Here is a 20,828-nt window from a genome sequence, read left to right as displayed (position 1 = left end):
TTATTGTTTTTGGTGTTGTGAGAATGAGAAAATAACAATTTTCTAAAAGAATAAGAACACCTTCTTTTTGACTGGTGCTGTGAAGAAAGCCTCCAGAAGATGTTTTTGCTGATCAAATAGCATGAATTCATATCATGAGCTAACCTTAAAGGGATAATTCCCAGCAGATGTGGAAGAGAGAGACCAGATTCCTGTCTGCATTTCATTTAGAAGCCAGTCTTCTCTTCAGGTAGGATTCTCTATTCCTAACCCCAAATGCCTTCCAAAAAAAACTGATGAATTTATACATTATCAGTGATAGGGAACAATTCAAAGAAAAACTATAATTAGATCTCCTTCCTTCTTCCTTTCTCGTGCCTTCCTTTTTTTTTTTTTTTTTTCCTGTGAGATTTGGAATAAATTGAGGCAAAAGCAAAAGGAAGAAATGTGAGCCAAGTGACTGGAAAACTCCATCAACAGAGAATCTAAAGATACAAACTAGTGATAAAAAGCATAGGGTGCTGAGGATGCTACAACAGATGTTGCTACAGCTTCACCCAGTCATGTGAAGTAATCACATAAAACAGAAATACTCTTGAAGATTGTGACCTTGAAAAAAGGTTAAAACCCTTTGTGAGTTCTTATAGTGCCAGTGCGAGAGTTACTATGGAAGCTTTTAGCAACAATGAAACAGAATGGGGAAAACGACCAGTTGTATCCTGGACCTACTTTTGGTGGCTTGAAATCAGTTATGGTGAGAGTATTTATACCACAGAAATCCTACAAATCAGGGCTTTCCTTTCTGTTTTTTTTAGGAAGCCAGTTTATCAGCGCACCACTGAAAACAACTGTGCACAGGGATGAGCAAAACCCTTAGCACCTGTGACAAAGATATTCATGCATGGCTTTGTCAAGGAAGATTTTGGGGAATAAATGAGTGTTCTTTCTACCAGCAAGGGACTTCTAACATCCATCTTAGTAATATTTGGTGTTGTATTGTTCCTCTAGGAACTCAAATTTCATCAAACCCCTATTAGAAAGAGTTTCTCTAAAGTATGGCTCCTGTTTCAGTTCTCTGCATTAAAAGCTAACAGGAGAAAGGAGATAACATATATGGGACAGGAAAACCTCCTGGTTTTTAGTAATTAGAAGTGGTACCACCTGATAAACTGTAGAGTCACTGGAATGGAGTTAAAGTCATGGAGAAACCAGACTTTTTTTTTTTTTTTTTTTTGTGAATGACAGCGTTAAAGAATGTAACCCCTCTTAACTTCTCTACACCCCGTACATACAAATTGCTTATACTGATAGAACCCTCAATGGTAACTCACTTCACACATTCATTTTCTTTCTTGTTATCACTAAGATTAAACAGCATGTTGGGGCAATATTTGCATTTATCTAACCTTTTCCATTCAGGCCCCAGTGATACCACAGAACAGGTTTATGTACCTCACACGTCAGATCCTATCAAGAAACTTGGTAGTGACAGTTTGATAAGGACACCATAGCTTATTGAACTTGTTCTAAAAACAACAGCAGTGAACCACTCATCTCCTCACACGTTTTAATGACCTTGTTCTAGGGTGTCCCCATTTTTAGATACAGCAGATGCACTGCTGGCTGTGTGGCCTCGGAGCTGCGGGCCTGGGATAACGTGGGCTTTGATATTATACCACTCAAACATTCTCAAGAGATCTGTATTTCCTTCAATTACCTAGTGAGAAAGGAGAGGTCTAGAGTTAGTTTTGACTTTCACCTTGCCAAAAGTTTCAACCAAAGTGAAAAAATGGCTTGTCAGAAAATGAGAAAAAAGAACTGCCAGGAGTTGTTTTTCTGTCTGCTCTCCAGAATGCCCGGCACAGCCGTAGACAGTGAACAGGAAGGCTGACAGACTTCGCTGTCTCAGGATAACATCCCTAGGGTTAGCACATAGAGGAACATAAGCTCAATATAAATATAAAATTAAAGTGAACTGTAAAGGATAATTTTCTTATCTGTTTTCATTTTTTTTGTCTTTGAACTTTCTTTTGCAGTTCACGTGGCACAAACATGCTCTTGTGAAATTTCCAAAGACTTGACTATAAGCACATTTAATACCATATATAACAGATAATTAAACCGTATTCTTAAGCTTTTGAAAAATTATTATTGCTATAATTCAGTTAAATTCAAAGTGGGTTTTATTATCATGGTGGAATTCTTCTAGTAAGATTCTAATCTTGGTAGAATTTCAGATCTTTCTGCTCCTTGCAATTAAAGCAGGAGAAGGAACATTCAGCCAACCTGAGGTTTTAATTTTGTTGTTCAGTTATCTTTCTAAACTTACAAACATTACTCTTCTAGTTGTGTCCCAGAGGCCTGGGGCTCTCTCTGTCCTTGGGATGAGACCACACTGGTTAAGGGGACACATTCTAGGAGGAATGGTAGAAAAACATATGGGGTACTTCAGCACAAACAGATCCAGTGTTTGTCTTGAAACCAACAGAGACTTTGTGAGTTTAGAAAACATTTTGCTTTGTGAACATCTGAAATACAATTGATATTATCGTGGTGAGGGAAAGACAGAGCACATTTCCAAACACTGGCTTATTTTTTGGTGGTTTTGCGTCTGTTCCCCAGGACACCTTTATCATATCCCTCTCCTCCTCTCTGAAACTGTCTCCTACTTCTGAAGCCAAAAAGAAAGGTGTTAGTATTGAGAGTCCTTCTGTCTTCTCACATCAGATTCTAGCTATGATGATAAAGAACAAATTATGAAATATTTCAGTTATACCACAGTATATAGAGAACAATATAAAGATTGATTACCCAACATCTATATTAAGACATAAAACATTACAAACACAAGTGAAGTGCCCTGTGTATTCCTTCTGCCTCCTCAGAGGTAGCCACTATTTTTATAGGCATTTTTATACTTTTACTATATGTGTTCATCCATAAACAATATATAATGCTGAGCTGAGTGTTTAGAATTCTTATAGAGGTGGTTTCCTTTTTTCACATTATTTTTAAAGCTAATACCCACAGCTCTGGCTTACTGATCTTCACCACTACAGTGTATTCCATAGTATGGATATACAGTAGCTTATTTATCCATTTTTTTGGTTGATGCTTTAATGGATATTTAGTACAGGTCTCCTTGAGCAGTGTGTGAGAATTTCTTTAGGGGACAGACCTAGGATTAGAAATTTTGGATCACTGGATATGAACATCTTTAACTTCACTAGATAGTGCCAGTCTCCAAAGATTGAATCACCAGCAGTGAATCCAGCAGCCTGTTTAACAAGCCCTCTCTGATCCAAGTTTCAGATCGAGTAATCTGGATTGGGGTGGTGGTGGTGGTGGGTAGTGTGGAAAAAATTCGCATTTCTAACATGTCCTTCAGTGCTGCCGCCACTGCTGTAGTATAGTATCTGGGACTACGATTTGAGAGCAAGTGCTCTAGAGAATGCCTGTTGGATTCCATTTCAAAAGAGAGAGCCGATGAGACATTATCTGAAAAAACGTGGCTGGTGGGAATTAGGTAACTGAAAGTTAGCCTGTGGTATAATTTTGGCATTCAGTGTAGATAATATACAGTAAATAACCAGCATGACTGATTGACATAAAAGGCTAAAGTTACATTCTTAGTAAGTTCTCTTGCCAGACTGGGACCCCTGCATGCCCTCCTGCTGTTGCTGTGCTGAGAGGGGGAGGGGAGTGGGCAGGTGGCCTGGTGTCGGGCCAGGGTGAGCAATAAGCTTGGCTGACACTACTTGTGGTGTGTTGAGTGTCTTGACTGCAACAGTAAAACCCAGGCATGGGCCTAGATTCGGGTGTGAATATTTACTTAGGGGTTCCTTAAGATTTAACCCATGAGACTATTGAGTCTTACTGATGGGGCTATTAGATATCTACATGCAAAAGAGAACATCAATCTTTATATTATATAATTCTGAAATTATATTTCAGAGTTAGTACTGTGGTAACAGAATGGCAAGAAGGTTTCTTTCAAACATTCTTTCTGTAAGAACTTCTTACAAAAAAATCCTGAAAACGAAGCCGTCACACATTTAAGGGTAAAAAGACACAGGTTTGCACGTCTGCAAATAGTTAACATGTAAACTGGAAGGAAAGGGATTTTATTTGCGATTTAGCAATGTAAAACGTCAATTAGGGGGGAAAAGGTACCAGTAACAAAAAGCATTTGCTTACTTATTTCACAGTTTACATAACAAGATAACAGTTTTTCAAAACCAGACAACAGGTTCAAAAATACTCCTTTTCACACCCGTAAGCGATGCTGTCGGGAACAACGGCTGTTCGGAGGCCATTTATTACAGGCGCATTTCCAGCTAGTTCTGGTTATCATTACTCCATTTTATCGTCTTTCTTTTTTCTCTCTCATCAGCTTTTTGCTTTCTTCCCGTCTTCTTTTATTCACTGGATTCCGAGGATCGTAGATTTCAAACGTGTCTGAGTCTTGCATGCTTGCGTCTTTCACTTTTCTCGTTTTATCCTCAAACTGAAGTACATGTGACATCCTAAGGAGGGAGAGAGACGGTTCACTGACTTGGCATGAGAACTCAAAGCAGAAATACCCTCCACGGCACTATGCTTGGCATGATGAACCAACGGGCACCGAACACCAAGACGGGCTTACTGTTTACTGGTGCTTGTGCCACATTGAAACCAACTTCTCAGAAAACACTTAAATTTGAAAAACATGTCTGGAGTTTGTTTTGTTGGTTTGTATTTCTAGTAGTGAGTCTCTTTCCCTCAGTCTTCACTTAAGGTTCCTTCCTTGATGGGAGGTTAAAAGAGTTCTACCCTCAAGTCTTCCTTTAAGTAAACTCAGAAAATTCTGCCAGCTTACTTTAAAGAGCACGTTCACTTAGCCAGAGGGAGCCAGGATGCAGAGCAAAACTGACAATAAACCAGCCCTATCTGATTTTTTTTTCTTCAGTAGTTAAATGGGTCAAGTGTAGGGAATGTGTTCAGAAAATTCCTGTTCAAATGGTATTATGACTCCCTTTTCTGGGGGAGTTGATGGCTTTAATTTTTGTGTGTGTGTGCAAAAAGAAACTAAGCTTTTGGGCACAGCTCCATGGACTAACATCCTCCTCTTACTGTTGATTACAACAAGTCTAACCACCCTGCTTTCCTACTTTATCAAATGCTTACTGGTCTTAAGGTATCAGCATGTGCTTGAATCCTAAGTGGTCATAAGCTGGCTATGCTTAGCAGCAGGGAAATATGTAAGTGATTAGTTCTGCCCCCATTAGGAGGTGTCAGGAATAAATAGGGAAGTCCAAAAACCAGATTCCGGGGCAGCTGAATGAATCTGAAAAGAGAAAAGTTCAGTTTTTATATATAAACAAAACTGCTAAGGCTTTTCCCACTAGTTATTAAGCAGTTTTTAAAACAGATGTACCCAGCACTTTTCTTTATCACAGCAGATAGGGCTAAATTGCCTAAAGGATTAGCACTCCCCACATGCCAGTTGTAACTTTCAGATGAAACCCAAATATTGCAGTGATTTCTTTTTCCCTGTAAAAGCAGAGATTGGGCAATAGGCACTAGCAGAGATCCCCCACCCTTTTTTCTTGCAGTATTGAAAATACTGAGTGAAGTTTACGTATATTAAAAACTCCCATGGATATACTTAGATTTTGAAGAATCCTAAAAAGATTTTGGGAGGGAAATGAAATGTTATAATATTAGTGATACTGCAATTCCTAAAGGCTCAGTAGGGTTGACTGTTCACCAGTGTTGGTAAGTTGAGTCTTAAAACCATTCCCACCCCTTTCCATTCCAGAAAAGCTTATTGGAATGCAGTGAGCATGAGTGACATTATTATATGGATGATGTAAGTCTACTTCAGTTTACTGAGGTAAAGTGCATTTGCATTTCTATACTTTATTAACAATACATTATTTGCATCAGATTTCCTAACATGACACATCACACATGAGAACTGCTGACTTTTTATACTTCCATGACTTTAACTTTGGAAACAACCTTATTTAGAAAATACATTATAGGATTATTGCTTATTTAGATGGAGTCCTCAGAGTCTGATTTTCTTGTGCTTTCAATTTCCTACACTGTATAAGTATTAGCTTCTGAGAATAAAGCAATCTCTAACTCCTAGAAAAAGGTGATTGTTCTCCAGCTATGGTAGCAAGTGACCACTAGAGCCAGATTGAATCTATCAAATAGGACTTAATCAATTAATGATGGCTTGCCTAGGCCAAAATGATCAATGATAACTCACTTCAGTAAATACACCTCTGAAAGCCAACTAATCAGTGACAGCCTCATAGTTTTGAAAGTTGGCCAGTCAGTGGCAGATTCACTCCAGTGAACATACTTCTGAAAGCCAGCCAATCACCGACAGTCTCCCCTGAATAATGGTACTTCTGGGGCTGATGTCAATCCCTAAACAATCCCTAATCCCAAAATTCTACGTGAGATTTGCAACCTGCTTTGCTCAGAGAGACTGTGCCTAAAAGCACGCTCTTCCTTACTTAAGTAATAAATTAAGCTTTTTTTCCCCAGATATTGAGAGGTGGTCTTTTTCTTTGATACTTCTTATAATCTGTGCAGCATTCCCCACAGCGTGCACGCCTTAGAAATTCTAAGCGTATTGCCACTGATGAGGATCAAGTTTAGAAGCGTGGCAAGACTGTACTGTACGTATCACACGTCATGGGGTGCCCAGACCCTACGCTGTACTTCGGTAAGTGTTCAGCAGCTTTCCAAATGACTCGTGCTGATGCCTAAGCCCAACTCGGAAATAGCTGGAATTACATGCCCTTTAAAACAATTTTATTCAATATTCCTATGATGTTATAAAAAACCAGAAACTACTATCTTAGTTAACTTAATACTTTTCCATTAAAAACACTACTATTTTAAAAATCGTTCCTGTCTCTGCCCCAAAATACAGATGGACTTTTTTGTAATATTTGTTTCTAGTAGGGACTATCCATGTTTCAAAAATGACTACCAGAATTTGTCAAATAAAACCATAAAAAGGCACCTTCCTCCTTTCTATGCCATGAGAGAATCTTGCAACTGTTGGATTTAGTTCTTCTGGTATAGGAAGTGAAATCTAGACATGTGAACAATAGCACAAAGTCTACAGAAAGAAACAGACATTCCTACAAATCTGAAAAAACAGAAAACTGTAAGGTAAAGTAGCTGTCTTTTTCAACTGTTTGTTTCATACACCACTGCACTAAAAAGTCCAACATTTTGATTAATAACAAACCTAAACCCAGGGGAAAGAAGGGGCTATCGGCTTACAAACTACTTCAGCTTTAATATCATAATACTTAGTATGGCTGGTTTCTCAGCAATAATATTTAATCTTTAATAGAAATAAAAACATAATCAAAATGCTTCACCCTTTTATCTTTCAACATGCTTTGGTCACTTCATTTTAAAAAGAAAAACAAAACAGTTATTATGATTTTCAGCATAATAAACTCCTGACCTGTGTGCCTCCATAAATCACAGACTGCATGAATTGAAAGCATGCCCACACTTTATAGCCTCCTGTGGGAACAGACATGCAGACTCAGAATAGAGACTTAATTCAAATGTACCAATAACTCAATACTATCCATTCTGTGGCTGGTCATAGAATTGGCCCAGCAAGAGCAACAGCAGTGAATTGTTTTGAATTACACACTTATCCTTTACATATGAAAATTTTAGAACTCGTTCTGTTGATGGCAAAGACAAAAATTTAGTTGTGATTAATAAAAAATTTTACGTAACATCAAATTCTCAAATAAGAACACTGACTTTAGTGGTTATAGAAATACGGAGGCTTACCATCCTCAGAGGTGTGTGGTGGCAGTTCTCCGCTCTGTACATCCCCTGCTCAGCCAAGGCCCTGCTTTACCTGTATCCTGCTCACATGACTGACCTTCCCTCTTTAATCAGAAGCCTAACAGTGACTGCCTACATGTTTGCCCCCGCCTCAGCTGCTGACTGTTCTAATGCTTAGACCAGAAGGGCTCCACACTGCCAGGCCGTCACAGGGAACCATCTGCCCTCCGGTGACTGCTAGCTCGAGGGGCTGTGAGGCACGTGCCCCTCTGCTGGTTTCCCTGGTAACCGGTGAGTCAGCCTGATGCCAGTTCCTCCTATGAATGGCGATCTCCTTCTCCACCCCAAGAGCTGTACCCTGCCTGCTCAACACGGTGGGTTGTCGCTCTAGGACCTTTTGCGTCTGACTTGTAAGATTCCCTATCCAACAAATCTTGGACGTCGCTGTCTCTGGACTCTTTCTTCGGACTTGCGGCTGGGCAATTGCAAGGTTCACAGGCCTGTGGGGTGCAGCCCACCAACAGGTAAGTTATGTTTTTGTATGAGACTGTGGAATTATAAACAAAAGTAAATACGTGAGTCTTTGATAGGGACCCACACTTTGACTAACCTCACTAATTTGACATCCAGTTTTTAAAGTTCTCATATAATTGTGAAATAAAGATATGACAGCAATTAATATTAATGGGGAAAGCAAGAGAGGTACTCATTCTCCAACATAAAGTAGTACAATGTAGAATTCAACTTTAACAACTCATTTCTGACTGAAATGCATTTAACTTACTTATATTTGTGTATACGTATGTATATGTGCTTATATTAATGTAAACAGCTTTTTCACTGGGATTTCTATAAATCACTCCTCATTTCCGAGTCTCCCTAATGTAGGGATTTACACCCTACCCTTAAGTTGTCGTAGGTGTCCTAACTGTTCTGTGTACTATTTCTCCTTCTAACTTCCAAAGGTTCTTAAAAAAAAATCTTTCTTACACGTTTCTTTTATAGCATTCCTTTGAGCAGGAACTGTCGGCTGTATTTGACTAAAATCCCTCAGCCTGATCCGAAAACCCTCCAACGCTGGATCCTCCTATCTATCTCACCAACCTTGTTTCTTTCATCAGCTCTCACCATTTTGTAATTGCCTGTTTACTTAATTGTGAGCAGACCGTCAGTTGTTGGAGGCAGTTTGAGTCTTGTTCACAGCTGAATTCCCCGTGCTGAGAATGGTGATCTGTGCTGGGAATCAAAGCCTTCAGACCTTCTGTACCAGCCAGGCCATCTGGCTGGCACTAGCTGGTTTGCTACACTGACACTCAACCTCCTTTCGTGGGCAGGGACTGTCTTTTATTTCTACGATAAACTTCTAAAATGTCTAACAGGCTGTGCAGAAAGTGGCGAGCTCAGCACAGGTCCACCTTTCATGACCTCTCACAGCTCGGCACACCCTGATGGCTGTGTTTCTGCTGCTCTCAGGTCAGTGACGGCTAGTTTTGATTCCCCGTAGACTGTGGTGGGAGCAGGCCTTATGTGCTTTCCCATTTCCTCTGATACCTAATGTAGAACTAGACAGGATTTCTTTCAAAGCAACGTTTCTCAAAGTCTGATCCTAGAGCCCTGTATCAAACATGGGCTGCACAGCAGAATCATCTGGGTAGTTTCAAAAGCCATGAATGCCAGGCTTCCACCTCAAGAGGTACTGATTTGATTGTCCTAGGACGGGTCCCCGGCATCAGTGATTTAAAAGTTTTTCCTGGTGATTTAAAACTGCCGCTGAAGCTAAGGCCACAGCACTAAAGTTTAAGAACCTTTACACTTTCAGATTGATTGATTTCATCAGCCATTTGTTCTGGCCCCTTCAGAGATGAAGAACAGCTGGTTCCTACTGACAAACTACTCACGTACTTAAAGAAGCTTAAGTGGCTTCTGAGCCTAATATTTTAACTAAATAATCTCAAGTGTATTATCCATTTCTTATATATGGTTTAAGGATAAGGCAAGGAGCTAGATTTAATTATTCAATAAACATCAGAGCCTTTTTACATGTAAGACCCAATATCATACACTGGGGGACACAAAGCCAAATATGACCCAGGCCCTGGTCTCCTAAAGTGAACAGTCTATTAGGGAGATGAACACACAGACACCAGAGCAAAGGTACATTTTGGAACTGCCAGGTGTGTGGCAACAATAAGAACAACACCCTCTGACACAGCAGCCTATAAAAAGCTTTCACATGTCTGATATTACCTTCACAATAACTACAGGGTATAGGCAGGAAGGGTGTTACCACCCATTTCACAGGCAACCTGAGAGATTTATGGTCAAGACACTTGTAGCTGGTAAGTAGTTGACTAGGTATTTTGTTGAAAGTCTTTAGAGGTGACAAACTTTCATCTTGTGAAGATGTATTTAACTTTAGGAATAAAATCAAAAGTTAATTCAGTGTTTAGTAAGTTTAAAAAGTCAGATTGGGTAGTGCTTATTTTGGAATAGAACATTTTGAAAATGCAACTATAAAGAGATGAGAATAATGATTTTTTTTTGTGGCTCCTAGACTAGCCTTTAAAGCAGTTACAAAAGAGAAGAGCCAAAAATGTCTCGAGGCATGTGGGAGGCTCTTTGGGAAAAGGCACCTATTAGGTGAACACTTGCTTAAAAAAAAGGCAATTAATTTTCAATGTAAATTTCTATCCCTTTATTGCCTTTAATCATTGCTCTCTGGAATTAGTCCCAGTTTCTCACTAGATTTCCTAAAATGGGAACATTATGTAGGGTCACTCCATTCAGTTGGAAGTCCAAGAAGGGCAGAGCCAAGGGCCCACGGCCTGACCCCGTAAGGGTGGATGTCTGGCAGTCTCTTCGCAGGCACCACATTACTAAGGTGTGCCTTGTGATTGATGATACTCAGGTCTTTTCTGTTACAGTTTTCAAAAATGCAAATTTAGCCATGAATTGAATCCTTTAGTGGTTCCCCGCTGTCTAAAAAATGAAACCCAAATTTCTTAGGTAGCCTCTAAGATTTGGCTTTTGTTCCTCTCTCTAAGCTCCTATGAGGTCTTCACATCTTATGCACTAGACACCCTGAATCACTTGCAGTTTCCTGGTTAGAACTTTCTTTCTCCTGCTTCCTTGCTGCCTCTCTGTGGTAGTACACTTCTCTCCCCACTACTAGTGAGGTGTCATTCCCTCTGAGAACCAGTCCCTGGCTCCTCTCCTGGCCTGTCTTGTACTTTTTCCACTAGGGTTAAGGTCCTCTTCTGTATCTCTCTCTAGTCTCCCTCACTAGACTGCAGATGTCTCTATTTTGTTGGCCTTTGTGCCAACACTGGTCACCAATGCTTGGCAAGAAGAATGCCCTCAATAAATGCTGAATAAATAAATGTTCCTGCATAGCCAGTCACCTCTAAAAACCTTTGGCTAGAATTCTTGTTCTGTTCACCTTTCTACTTGCGAGTATTAATATATAATTCCAAATTATATAGCAGTTATAGTTAACCCTTGGACAACACAGATTTGAACTGTGAAGGTCCATTTATAGGTGGATTTTTTTTCAACAGGAACTATTACAGCACTACATGGTCTGTGGTTGATGGTGCAGATGTGGAACCACAGGTATGGAGGAAACAAATAAGTGGAGGGCTGATGGTAAGTTACAAACGGACTTTTGACTGCATGGAGGGTGGGTGCTCCAAACCTCCACGATGTTCAAGTGTCAACTAGATATTTATAAACCCTTCAGTTTTCCAGATAAGCAACTTCTTTCAAACTCCACAATACTAGAAAAAAGGCTAATACTCTAGGAGATAAAACAAAATATTTCTACCACCATTAAGTTTATGCAGTGAAACTCTAGCACATCTTTCTCAAATGGGCCAGTTAAACTGCCTAATGATTGACATTTTGTCTTCTGTACTCAGACTTTGAAGCAAAAGTAGAGGAAAGATGCATATATTGTCCTCAGACAGCCTTCCTCTGCATTGTCTTTAGTATACTGTGTCGACAGCCTCTCATTTCTCTGTTCAGTTAAAATTCTTAAGCAACCCAACTAAAACTGGTTATTAAGTTTCTCATTCTTCCAGGGCTATGGATCAGAAACGTAAATAATCTGGTTTAAAGTTTTTTTGTGTGTGTTTTTGTTTGTTTTTGTTTTTGTTAGGAAAGGGCCTGAAAGGAGACTTGTATTTGAAAAGCAAAACCAGACTGTTTTTAAAGAAAACTGTGAGCAAGACAAAACAATTTTCAAGTTTACCCACATTTGATCCTCTGAAAGGACCACACCCTGCTCTGTATCAGAGATGGGCCACAGCATATTTCTCTGTCCATGTCACTTCTCTGGAATGTCCTACCACCTCCTTCCAACTGGTCTATGTCCCCTGAACTTCCAAAGCCCAGTTTAACTCCCATTTTCTCCTAAAAATCTGACTGCCCTGGGCCCCAGGACCTACTTTTGCCTTTGGATTTCTCTAACACTTCTGTTGGAAAATTTTTGTGGACTGAAGTCAGAAGTCCTGGGTTTAAGTTAAAACTGAGTGACTAAATGTTTCTTTAGGAAAGTCACATTGCTTTTCAGGTCTCTGTTTCCTCATCTGTGAAGAGGGGATGGTAATATGCACCTGATTTACCTCACATAGTTAGAATAAGGTTCAAACATCATGCCTAAAAATGTGTGGTCCAAACACTTAATCTCATTTTAACTTATTTTGCACTTTGTGTTTGGGTGTTAATATAAACTGTGCTTGTATATATTTATCACTTTTTAATACTCTATTACACTGCATAGCCTTTTTCAAAATGTTTTCATGTATATTATATATATATATAACATATATATATATATATATATAACATACTTGATTCTACTTAACTTTGTAGGTTTATATGTATATTTTTAAACATGTCCTGTCTCTTACTAGACTGTAAGCCATTCAAAGGGCAGAAACTGTTTATAGAGTCAAAGAATTATACAAATCTTACTTTATTTTTATAACTTGCATAGCATGATTAACATATACTCACTGTTGTATTTGTGTGTGTGTGTGTAAAGCAATCCTAAGAGGCAGAAAGAAAAAACAAAAAAATTACTTGTAGCTCCACAGCTTCTCAGTAACTACTGTAAACGTATAGGCACACTGCTTCCTGCCCTTTCTGTGCGTGTCTAAATATGTACATGTATATAGACTTGCATGGATCGTAAGGCATGTATTTTACAATTTGCTTTTCATACCTGACTATACCACAAACATCTTTTTAGTAACTTACACTTTTACATCATTGTATTCATAGTCTAATACTTGGTCCTATGGATAATTTACAATCAACCCCTTTTTATAGGATTCTTACTCTTGTTCAAATTTTCATCTATAAATACTTCTATCCATGTGAATAGTACATATTTGGATTTTCTTATACATAGTAAGTCTCTCTCTGCAGGGTGGGGGGCTGGTTCAGCATTCTTTCTTTTGGTAGATTGTTCTTTCAGAAGTGACCCTTCCCTCTGTCAGTCCATGTGGTTGGGACCCCTTTGTTTTTGTCTGAAGAAGGGAACACATAGTATAGGCCTGCACAGACTAACCAATGACTGGATCAAGACATGGGCATTTGAATCCAGCAAGGTCAAACCAGACTGGCTCAGGACTTTTTCTGGGTTGGCCATCATGGAAATGTAAGCCAACACCCCTGCCCCTGGCAGGAAGCTTGCCTGTGAAATGAGGCCAACTGAGAGAAAACAGAGTCAGGAGACAAAAAGAGAGATTCCTGACATTGACTGAACTCTATGAACCGGCCATGTCCCAGTTCCAGTTCTTAGGCTTCCCATGCTGATACATCCGGTTTTAGTGGAAGATACTTCTATCATTTGTAACAGAAAATATTAGTGATTAGGATAAGTTCCTACAAGTAGAATTTTTAGGACGAACATGTAATTTTTAAGGTATTTCATGTGTATGATCTAACTTCCCTCCAGAAATGATACAGGTCATACTCATCGGCAGAGTGCCTTATTTTGTTTTAACAGATTGAGTTTTGTATTCACTCCCCTTCCCCCCCCATGTTTTTGGCTGTTTGTATTACTTCTTTGGTGATATGTACATTTTCTCCTTTGCCCTTAAAAAAAATTCATCTTTCCTCATGGGCTTGTGAGAATTAATATATTAAGAATATAAAGCCTTATCACATAAAGAACAAATGACAAACTAGAAAATATGTTTGCAATTTAATTTTGTTTTGAGTTTCATTATATCCTTTTTTTCCCTCCATCTATTCCTCCCTCTTTTCCTTCCTTCCTTCCATATAGAAGTTTACAGTTTTGTATATATTCCTAGTGAGCAGTGTCTTCCTTTTTAAGTCAAACTTAGGAAGTCTTTCCTCACATTAAGTCTATGTAAATATCCAGTTACATTTTCTTCTAGCACCTTTACAGTTCTTTTTTCCCTTGTTAACTTTTTATTATCAATTTAGAAATTTCTTTCTGTATCTGGGTCAGAAAGTTCTGTATTTTCCCCAAATAGCTATTTACTTGTCCCAATTTTATTTCTTGACTAATCCACCCTGTACAGTATCCCACTGCTTTAATTACCATAATTTTCTTATCTTCCTGGGAGAGACCATTACCCTGTCACTCTTGAAAAAAAGTATTTCTTAGATTTTATTTTATAAAAATTTTATTTTCAGAAGATTCTTAGATTTATAGAAACCATTGACCAGATAGTATAGAGTTAAACCCCTTAAACCTCCAAACCAATTTTCCCTATTAAATTATTACCCTCTAAAATTAGTATGCTACATTTCTTACACTTAATGAACCAATACTGCTACCTTACAAAGTCCATAGTTCATTTAGATTTCCTTAGTGTTATGTACTAAATTATGTTCTCCCAAAATTCATAGGTTGAAGCCCTAACTTCCCCATGTGACTATATTTGGAGGACCTTTAAAGGAGATAGTTAAGACTAAATGATGTCAGAAGGGTGGGGCCTTAACCCAGAACTGATGTCTTTAAAAGAAGAGACAATAGGAGCACAAGCAAACAGGAAAAGGCCATGTGAAGAAACAGCAAGAAGGTGGCTGTCTGCAAGCCCTGGAGAGAAGTCTGACCAGAAATCAAACCTGCTGGCACTTTGATCTTGGACTTCCAGAACTGTGAGAAAATATATTTGTTGTTTAAGCCACGCAGGCTGTGGTATTTTGTTATGGCAGCCCTAGGAGACTAACACATTTAGTTTTTACCTGACATCCTTTTTTCTGTTCCAGGATCCCATTCAGGATACCACTTAACATACTTATTTGTCATGTCTCCTTACGCTATTCTTGTCTATGACAATTTCTCAATTTTCTTGTTTTTGACCACTTGGACAGTCTTGATGGTTGCTGGTTGGGTATTCTGTAGGATGCCTCATTATTGGAATTTCTTTGACCTTACTCTCATGATACAACTGGGCTTAGGGTTATTGGGATAAAGATCATAATGTAAAGAGCAGTTTTCATTACATCATATGAAGGGTGCATACTATCAATATGATTTATAATGTTGATGTTGACCTTGATCACCTTGCTGACATGGTGCTTGTCTAGTTTCTCCATTGTAAAGTTATTTTTTTTTTCCCCTTTCCATTTTGAATTCTTTGGAGGGAAGTCACTAGGTGCAGTCCACACCCAAGGAGTGAGGAGTTATGCTTCCTTACTCTTCTTATTAAAAGTTTTCTTGGCTGTTTTTGCTTACATGTTTCTCTCCCTCCTACTGGTATTTTTATTTGGATTATATTAGGTTTGTGAAATAATTTTGAGATAATTTGGTTTTGGTTAAAATTAAGCATTCTAGAAACACAGTATATATGCACATATCTACTTATGCCTATCATCGGTTATATTTCCCTTAATTAAAAAATTATGTTTTCTAAGTGGTTATTTCAGACAACTGACTTTTGTGTATTGATTTTATATCTGGCCATAATACTGACTTCTTAGAACTACTGGTAGATAGTTTTGGATTTTTTAGATCTTCAGGTAACTTGGTTTCTTTCACTCCGTTTTCTAGATAAGCAGCTGAAGAAAAGCTATTGAAGTTAGTTACCAAGCTGAAGCCTGATTCCCAGTTAATGCCTAGAAGTTTGGAAGCCTAAATAGGACTAATACTTTTACAGGTACTTTTGTGTCTAATGAAAAATACAAGACCAAAACAATTTCTGGAGAACTTGGGTAACTATGTTAAAAAAACATTTGGTATTTAATACAGTTTCAAGATTAATTAAGTTAATTAAAAATTACAAACTAATCAAAACTAGCCATATAGAGAATGACATCAACCACAAACATCACAATTATTTTTTCTTCTATGATTCTCACTTTTAATGCTATTGAAAGTAGAAAAGGCAATTTTGTCTACAAATTGTATTCTAGAAATCATAAGAAAATGTCAATTAAAAACATCTATTGGAAGATTCATTCATTTCTGTATTTCAACTATCAAGATGTAATATTTAGGTTAAAACGTTACAAACTTCTGATTTTGAGACTTGTCTCCATCACTGACTGATTACACAAGAAACTTAGGGTTCTCCTTGCACAAATGTTCAAAGTTTCTCTAGGAATTGAGACGTTAAAGGGTTAAAGTACCAGCACATATAAAAAGAAATGTGAATCTTTTTTCAACACGGAACTAGATAGTAGCGATCATAGTAATTAATTCATCTGAAGATGTGAATGAGTGCAGAAATCAAAGTATATATGTTAAAAAAAAAAAAAAAAAGTCCAGGAACATGAGGTCACTAGCTTTCTTCATGTCCAGCAAAGCAGGGCAGCCTGGGACAGAGATGACTGAGAAACAGAAGAGACTAAGGAAGAGGAAGAAATCAAGGACGAAAAGATGGAAGAAGACTCAAAACAGCAAATGAACATGACTCAAAAGGAAGCCTACAAAAATGGAGACAGAAATGGCCAAAACTCAGAAATTTATAAGTTGACTTAGGAAGAAAATAGGAACAAAAAAGGAACAAAAATAAATGTCTGAACAAACAAAAATAAATATAGGAAAACAGCATTATGTAAACCAAGCAAAGAGGAAAACAGATACAGGCCTTTGGAATAAGAAAACAAAGATGAAAACCCCTCGATTTTCTTTTCCAGTTTGTTGTTCACAAGGGAAAATCTTCTTTGTTTTGAGCTGTGAATGAGTGTTAATATTGTTCCTTTAGTTTGGGATTTTGAAAAGCAAGAGTGTCTTTTGTTTCCTTTAGTTAAAGAGAAAAATTCCAAATATTACAGTGTCTTTAAATATTGAGTATCATTGAAGCAAATGTGAAAGATGTAATTTTCAGAGTAACTTCAACAGCATAATAGTTTCTCAGCTTTCTTGCCTATCATTAGCATCACACTCAGCAGGACACGGGTGGAAAGATTTAAGAGGCTTTCCAGAATATATCTGTAATACGCATTCTTACACCTGCCCTGAGATCTAACCGATGGCTCAGCCAGTAACATTTAATCTATGGCCAATGAACTAATAAAACAACATAGGGAAGATGGAGTTCCCAGTCAAAAAGGCCTGGTAAGCAGCTGGGATCCATGGCTATCTGCCCGTCTCTCTTAAAATAAATCCATGAACAAAGCAAACTTCCCTAATGTGATTGATAGAAACTTATTTCAGGGTAAACAGTATGAAAGCACAGAGTCAACACTGAAGAATTTTCTTCATCCAGAAGAAAAGGGCAGAAAAAAGTGACTTCAAGGGTTGGACAGAAGGCTTAGAATTAAAATACTCATAATCACCTTTCCAGGCTCAGCAACTCTGACAAGGTCCTATTTATAAAGAACCATGTTGGTCTTCTGCAGCATTATTTATAGTCGTATAAGGCGAACACTAGTAGGGAACCTGGTCTATAATTGTAGGCCCTCTTGCTGCATTTTACTACTGCTTTAGAACTGGGCTAAGAGGGAGGAATGGAAGAAAAACATTAATATTACACCGACCTTATAATTCAGTGCTCTCCAAAGTGATAATACTCTTCTGCTTTACATTTAAATTGTTTTTTATCTACCCCTCTTTTTTCTTTTTCATACTAGCCTCAAGGAAAAAAGCAGTAATTCATTAATGAGACATTACTGTTCACAATAAATACCAGATCTCAAATTTGTTTTATCTCAATATTAGCAATTATGATAGAAAGTAAACTACTGTAACTTATGAGTTAATTAGGAAAGGGTCATAAAAACTATCAAACATTATAGAAATGGTATAGATTCTAATCATCTTGATTTACTGACAGTAGTCAAATATAGAGAGATTAATTCTTAAATATCAATAACAAGATGGAAGATGAGAACAAAACATTTATTTTCTGGAGCACAGATTGTTCCAGATACCCTGCTAAATACTTTAAAAAATAAGTTTGTTTGTGGAATAAATAAAATACCATCAGGAAGGTACTTTAAGGAACAGGGTAAGAAAGGTTATATAATTTATCCAAGATCGCACAGCTAGTAAACTTCCAAGCTGGCATTTAAATTCAGGTCTGACTCCAAATTCCATACTCAACCACTCTACTGTTTATATTCCTATGAAAAATTATAGGTGAATGTGGCAGGCACTTCTTGTTCAAGTTACAGAAACTGTAATAACTTTCTGAATTTTAATTCTTCAAATAATACAGACATAATAATATTAGGACCATGAACTTAACATCTTCCATGATATAAAGCAACCAGATAATTTTTGATCAAGAATTAGCAAAGTGCTGAAGTCACTTGTTTGGCCATGTTATTACAGTTTGAAACAGCAATAGTGCTTTATTAGAAAATACTAAAAACATGCAAGCTAGCTCAGTTAGAGTAATTGTTGCAATACAAAACTCACAAATAAGAGAGAATGTCTTTGAAAACAAACGGAATCAAACTATTGAGTCAAGCATGATTGGTTATTTCTGAGATCTACTTTCCAGCTATAAGATCTTAACCAAAGTTACGTCACCTTTCTGTGCCTCAGATTCTTCCCATATAATTTGGGCATAAGAACAATATCTAGCTTTTAGGTTTAAAAATGATTAATGCTTTGTAAATGTTCAGTAAAAGTTAGCTTCTTTCTCTGACTTTTATTTCTACTCAGAAAAATGTCTCAAACCCAACACTTTACTTATCATAGTCAACTGAACTATTTGCACACAAAGAACAAAACATTATTACATTTAACTTGATTATCTCCATTAATGCCAGAGAATATAAAGGATGTTAATAACCCAGAATGGCAGGTGGTAGAAAGATTATTAATGAATGTCTTTGGGAGAGGATTTTGTGACTTGCATTTATACATAGCCATCATAGAATGTCTTGGGAATTTGCATCATGAAAACAGTAAGATGCTGTCTACTCTGACTTTGTTGAACCTTTTGTTCAGTACCATGGTGATGGAAAAATTCTGATCAAACATCTCATAAAGAAACCCAAGCCAGAAAATGGCAATCAAATACCCAAATTTCATGCTACTTAAATTCCTCATGCTACTTACTTTGCACATGCAATCTTTTCCATTACTTTGAAGGTAGGAGGTTCATCTAGAATTGATTACTTCCTTTTTGGCACTAGGGCCACAATTCCGGTAGTGGCCACCTGCTAAATAATGAGGGCTTTTTATTGATTCCATGGTCAATTGTCTAAGCTTTTTCCAGGTGTGGTTAAGTAAAAGAAAATAAGAATGTAGCACATTATCCAGTTGCTTAAGCTTTTAAAGTAAAAATTTAAACGTTGAACAGTAAAGGTCCAACTTGCTTACCAGATATTAAATAGGATTATATTGCTACAGTAATTTAGCAGTGAGGTATTGACACAGGAATAGATAGAAAAATCCATTCAAAATAATGAAATTGACCTCTAAATATACATAAGACTCTATTATAAAGGATATTTTTAGTATCAGTGAGGGAAACACAGGATTATTCAATTGTAGTGATTAGTAATTTTCAAAAAGTTATAACATTAACCTAATATACCAAATCAGTTCCAGATGATTAAAGATGTAAAATAAAAATAAAACCATAAAAATAATTAGAGAAAGGTATAACTTGGTATTTATATAATCCCAGGATTACAAAGACCTAAAGAATGACAATGGACAGAAAATATGAAGAAAAGACTGGCAGAGGTGGCAATGCAAATTTAAAACTCTATGTTGATGATACTATATATAGAAAACCCTAAAAGCTCCACAAAAAATTACTAGAGCTAATAAAAGAATTCAGCAAGGTAGCAGGATACGACATTAACATACAAAAATCAGTTGCATTTCTTTACACTAACAGTGAATCAACAGGAAAATAAAGAAACAATCCCTTTTAAAATTGCATCCAAAACAATAAAATACTTAGGAATAAAACTGACCAAGGAGGTAAAGACTTAAACATGGAGAACTATAAAACATTAAGGAAGACTTCAAGAAATGGAAAGATAGCCCATGTGACCCCTATCAAATCACCCAGGACATTTTTCACAGAACTGGAACAAATGATCCTGAGATTTATATGGAATCACAAAAGACCCAGAATTGCCAAAGCAATATTGAAGAAAAAGAGCGAAGCTGGAGGAATAACCCTCCTAGACTTCAGACTATACTACAGAGCTACAGTAATCAAAACATTGTGATATTAACATAAAAACAGACATATGGATCAATGGAAAAGAATAGAGAGCCCAGAAATAAACCCACAGACCTATGGTCAATTAATCTTTGACAAAGGAGGCAAGAATATACAATGGAGAAAAGACAGTCTCTTCAGCAAGTGTTGTTGGGAAAACTGGACAGCCACATGTAAATCAATGAAGTTAGAACATTCCCTCACTCCATACAAAAAAAATTATCTCGAAATGGCTTAAAGACTTAAATATAAGACAAGACACAATAAATCTAGAAGAAAACATAGGCAAAACATTCTCTGACATAAATCTTAGCAATGTTCTTCTAGAGCAGTCTACCCAGTAAATGAAAATAAGAGCAAAAATAAAATAAGACCCAATTAAACTCATAAGCTTTTGCACAGCAAAGG

At 37.3% G+C, this 20,828-nt stretch overlaps 1 protein-coding gene and 1 long non-coding RNA gene across 3 annotated transcripts in view; one reads left to right on the top strand and one right to left on the bottom strand.

The window, feature by feature from the left end:
* Positions 1–4,074: 4,074 nt before the first annotated feature.
* Positions 4,075–20,828, bottom strand: part of CWC27 (CWC27 spliceosome associated cyclophilin) — a 196,165-nt gene continuing 179,411 nt past the window's right edge. For both annotated transcript variants that reach the window (XM_031445941.2, XM_031445938.2), the window contains one exon: positions 4,075–4,505. In XM_031445941.2, coding sequence (XP_031301801.1) covers positions 4,482–4,505 — 24 coding nt within the window. In that variant the 3' untranslated portion in view covers positions 4,075–4,481. The remainder of the gene's footprint in view (positions 4,506–20,828) is intronic.
* On the top strand, positions 8,197–14,889 carry LOC105084743 (uncharacterized). The gene is made up of 3 exons (XR_836737.3): positions 8,197–8,327; positions 11,361–11,448; positions 14,689–14,889. It is a non-coding gene; the product is annotated as an uncharacterized LOC105084743 (long non-coding RNA).

This window comes from Camelus dromedarius, chromosome 3, assembly GCF_036321535.1.
Source record: "Camelus dromedarius isolate mCamDro1 chromosome 3, mCamDro1.pat, whole genome shotgun sequence".
NCBI lineage: Eukaryota > Metazoa > Chordata > Mammalia > Artiodactyla > Camelidae > Camelus > Camelus dromedarius.
The sequence above is the reverse complement of the archived record's forward strand: the minus strand, read 5'-3'. Positions and strand labels throughout refer to the sequence as shown.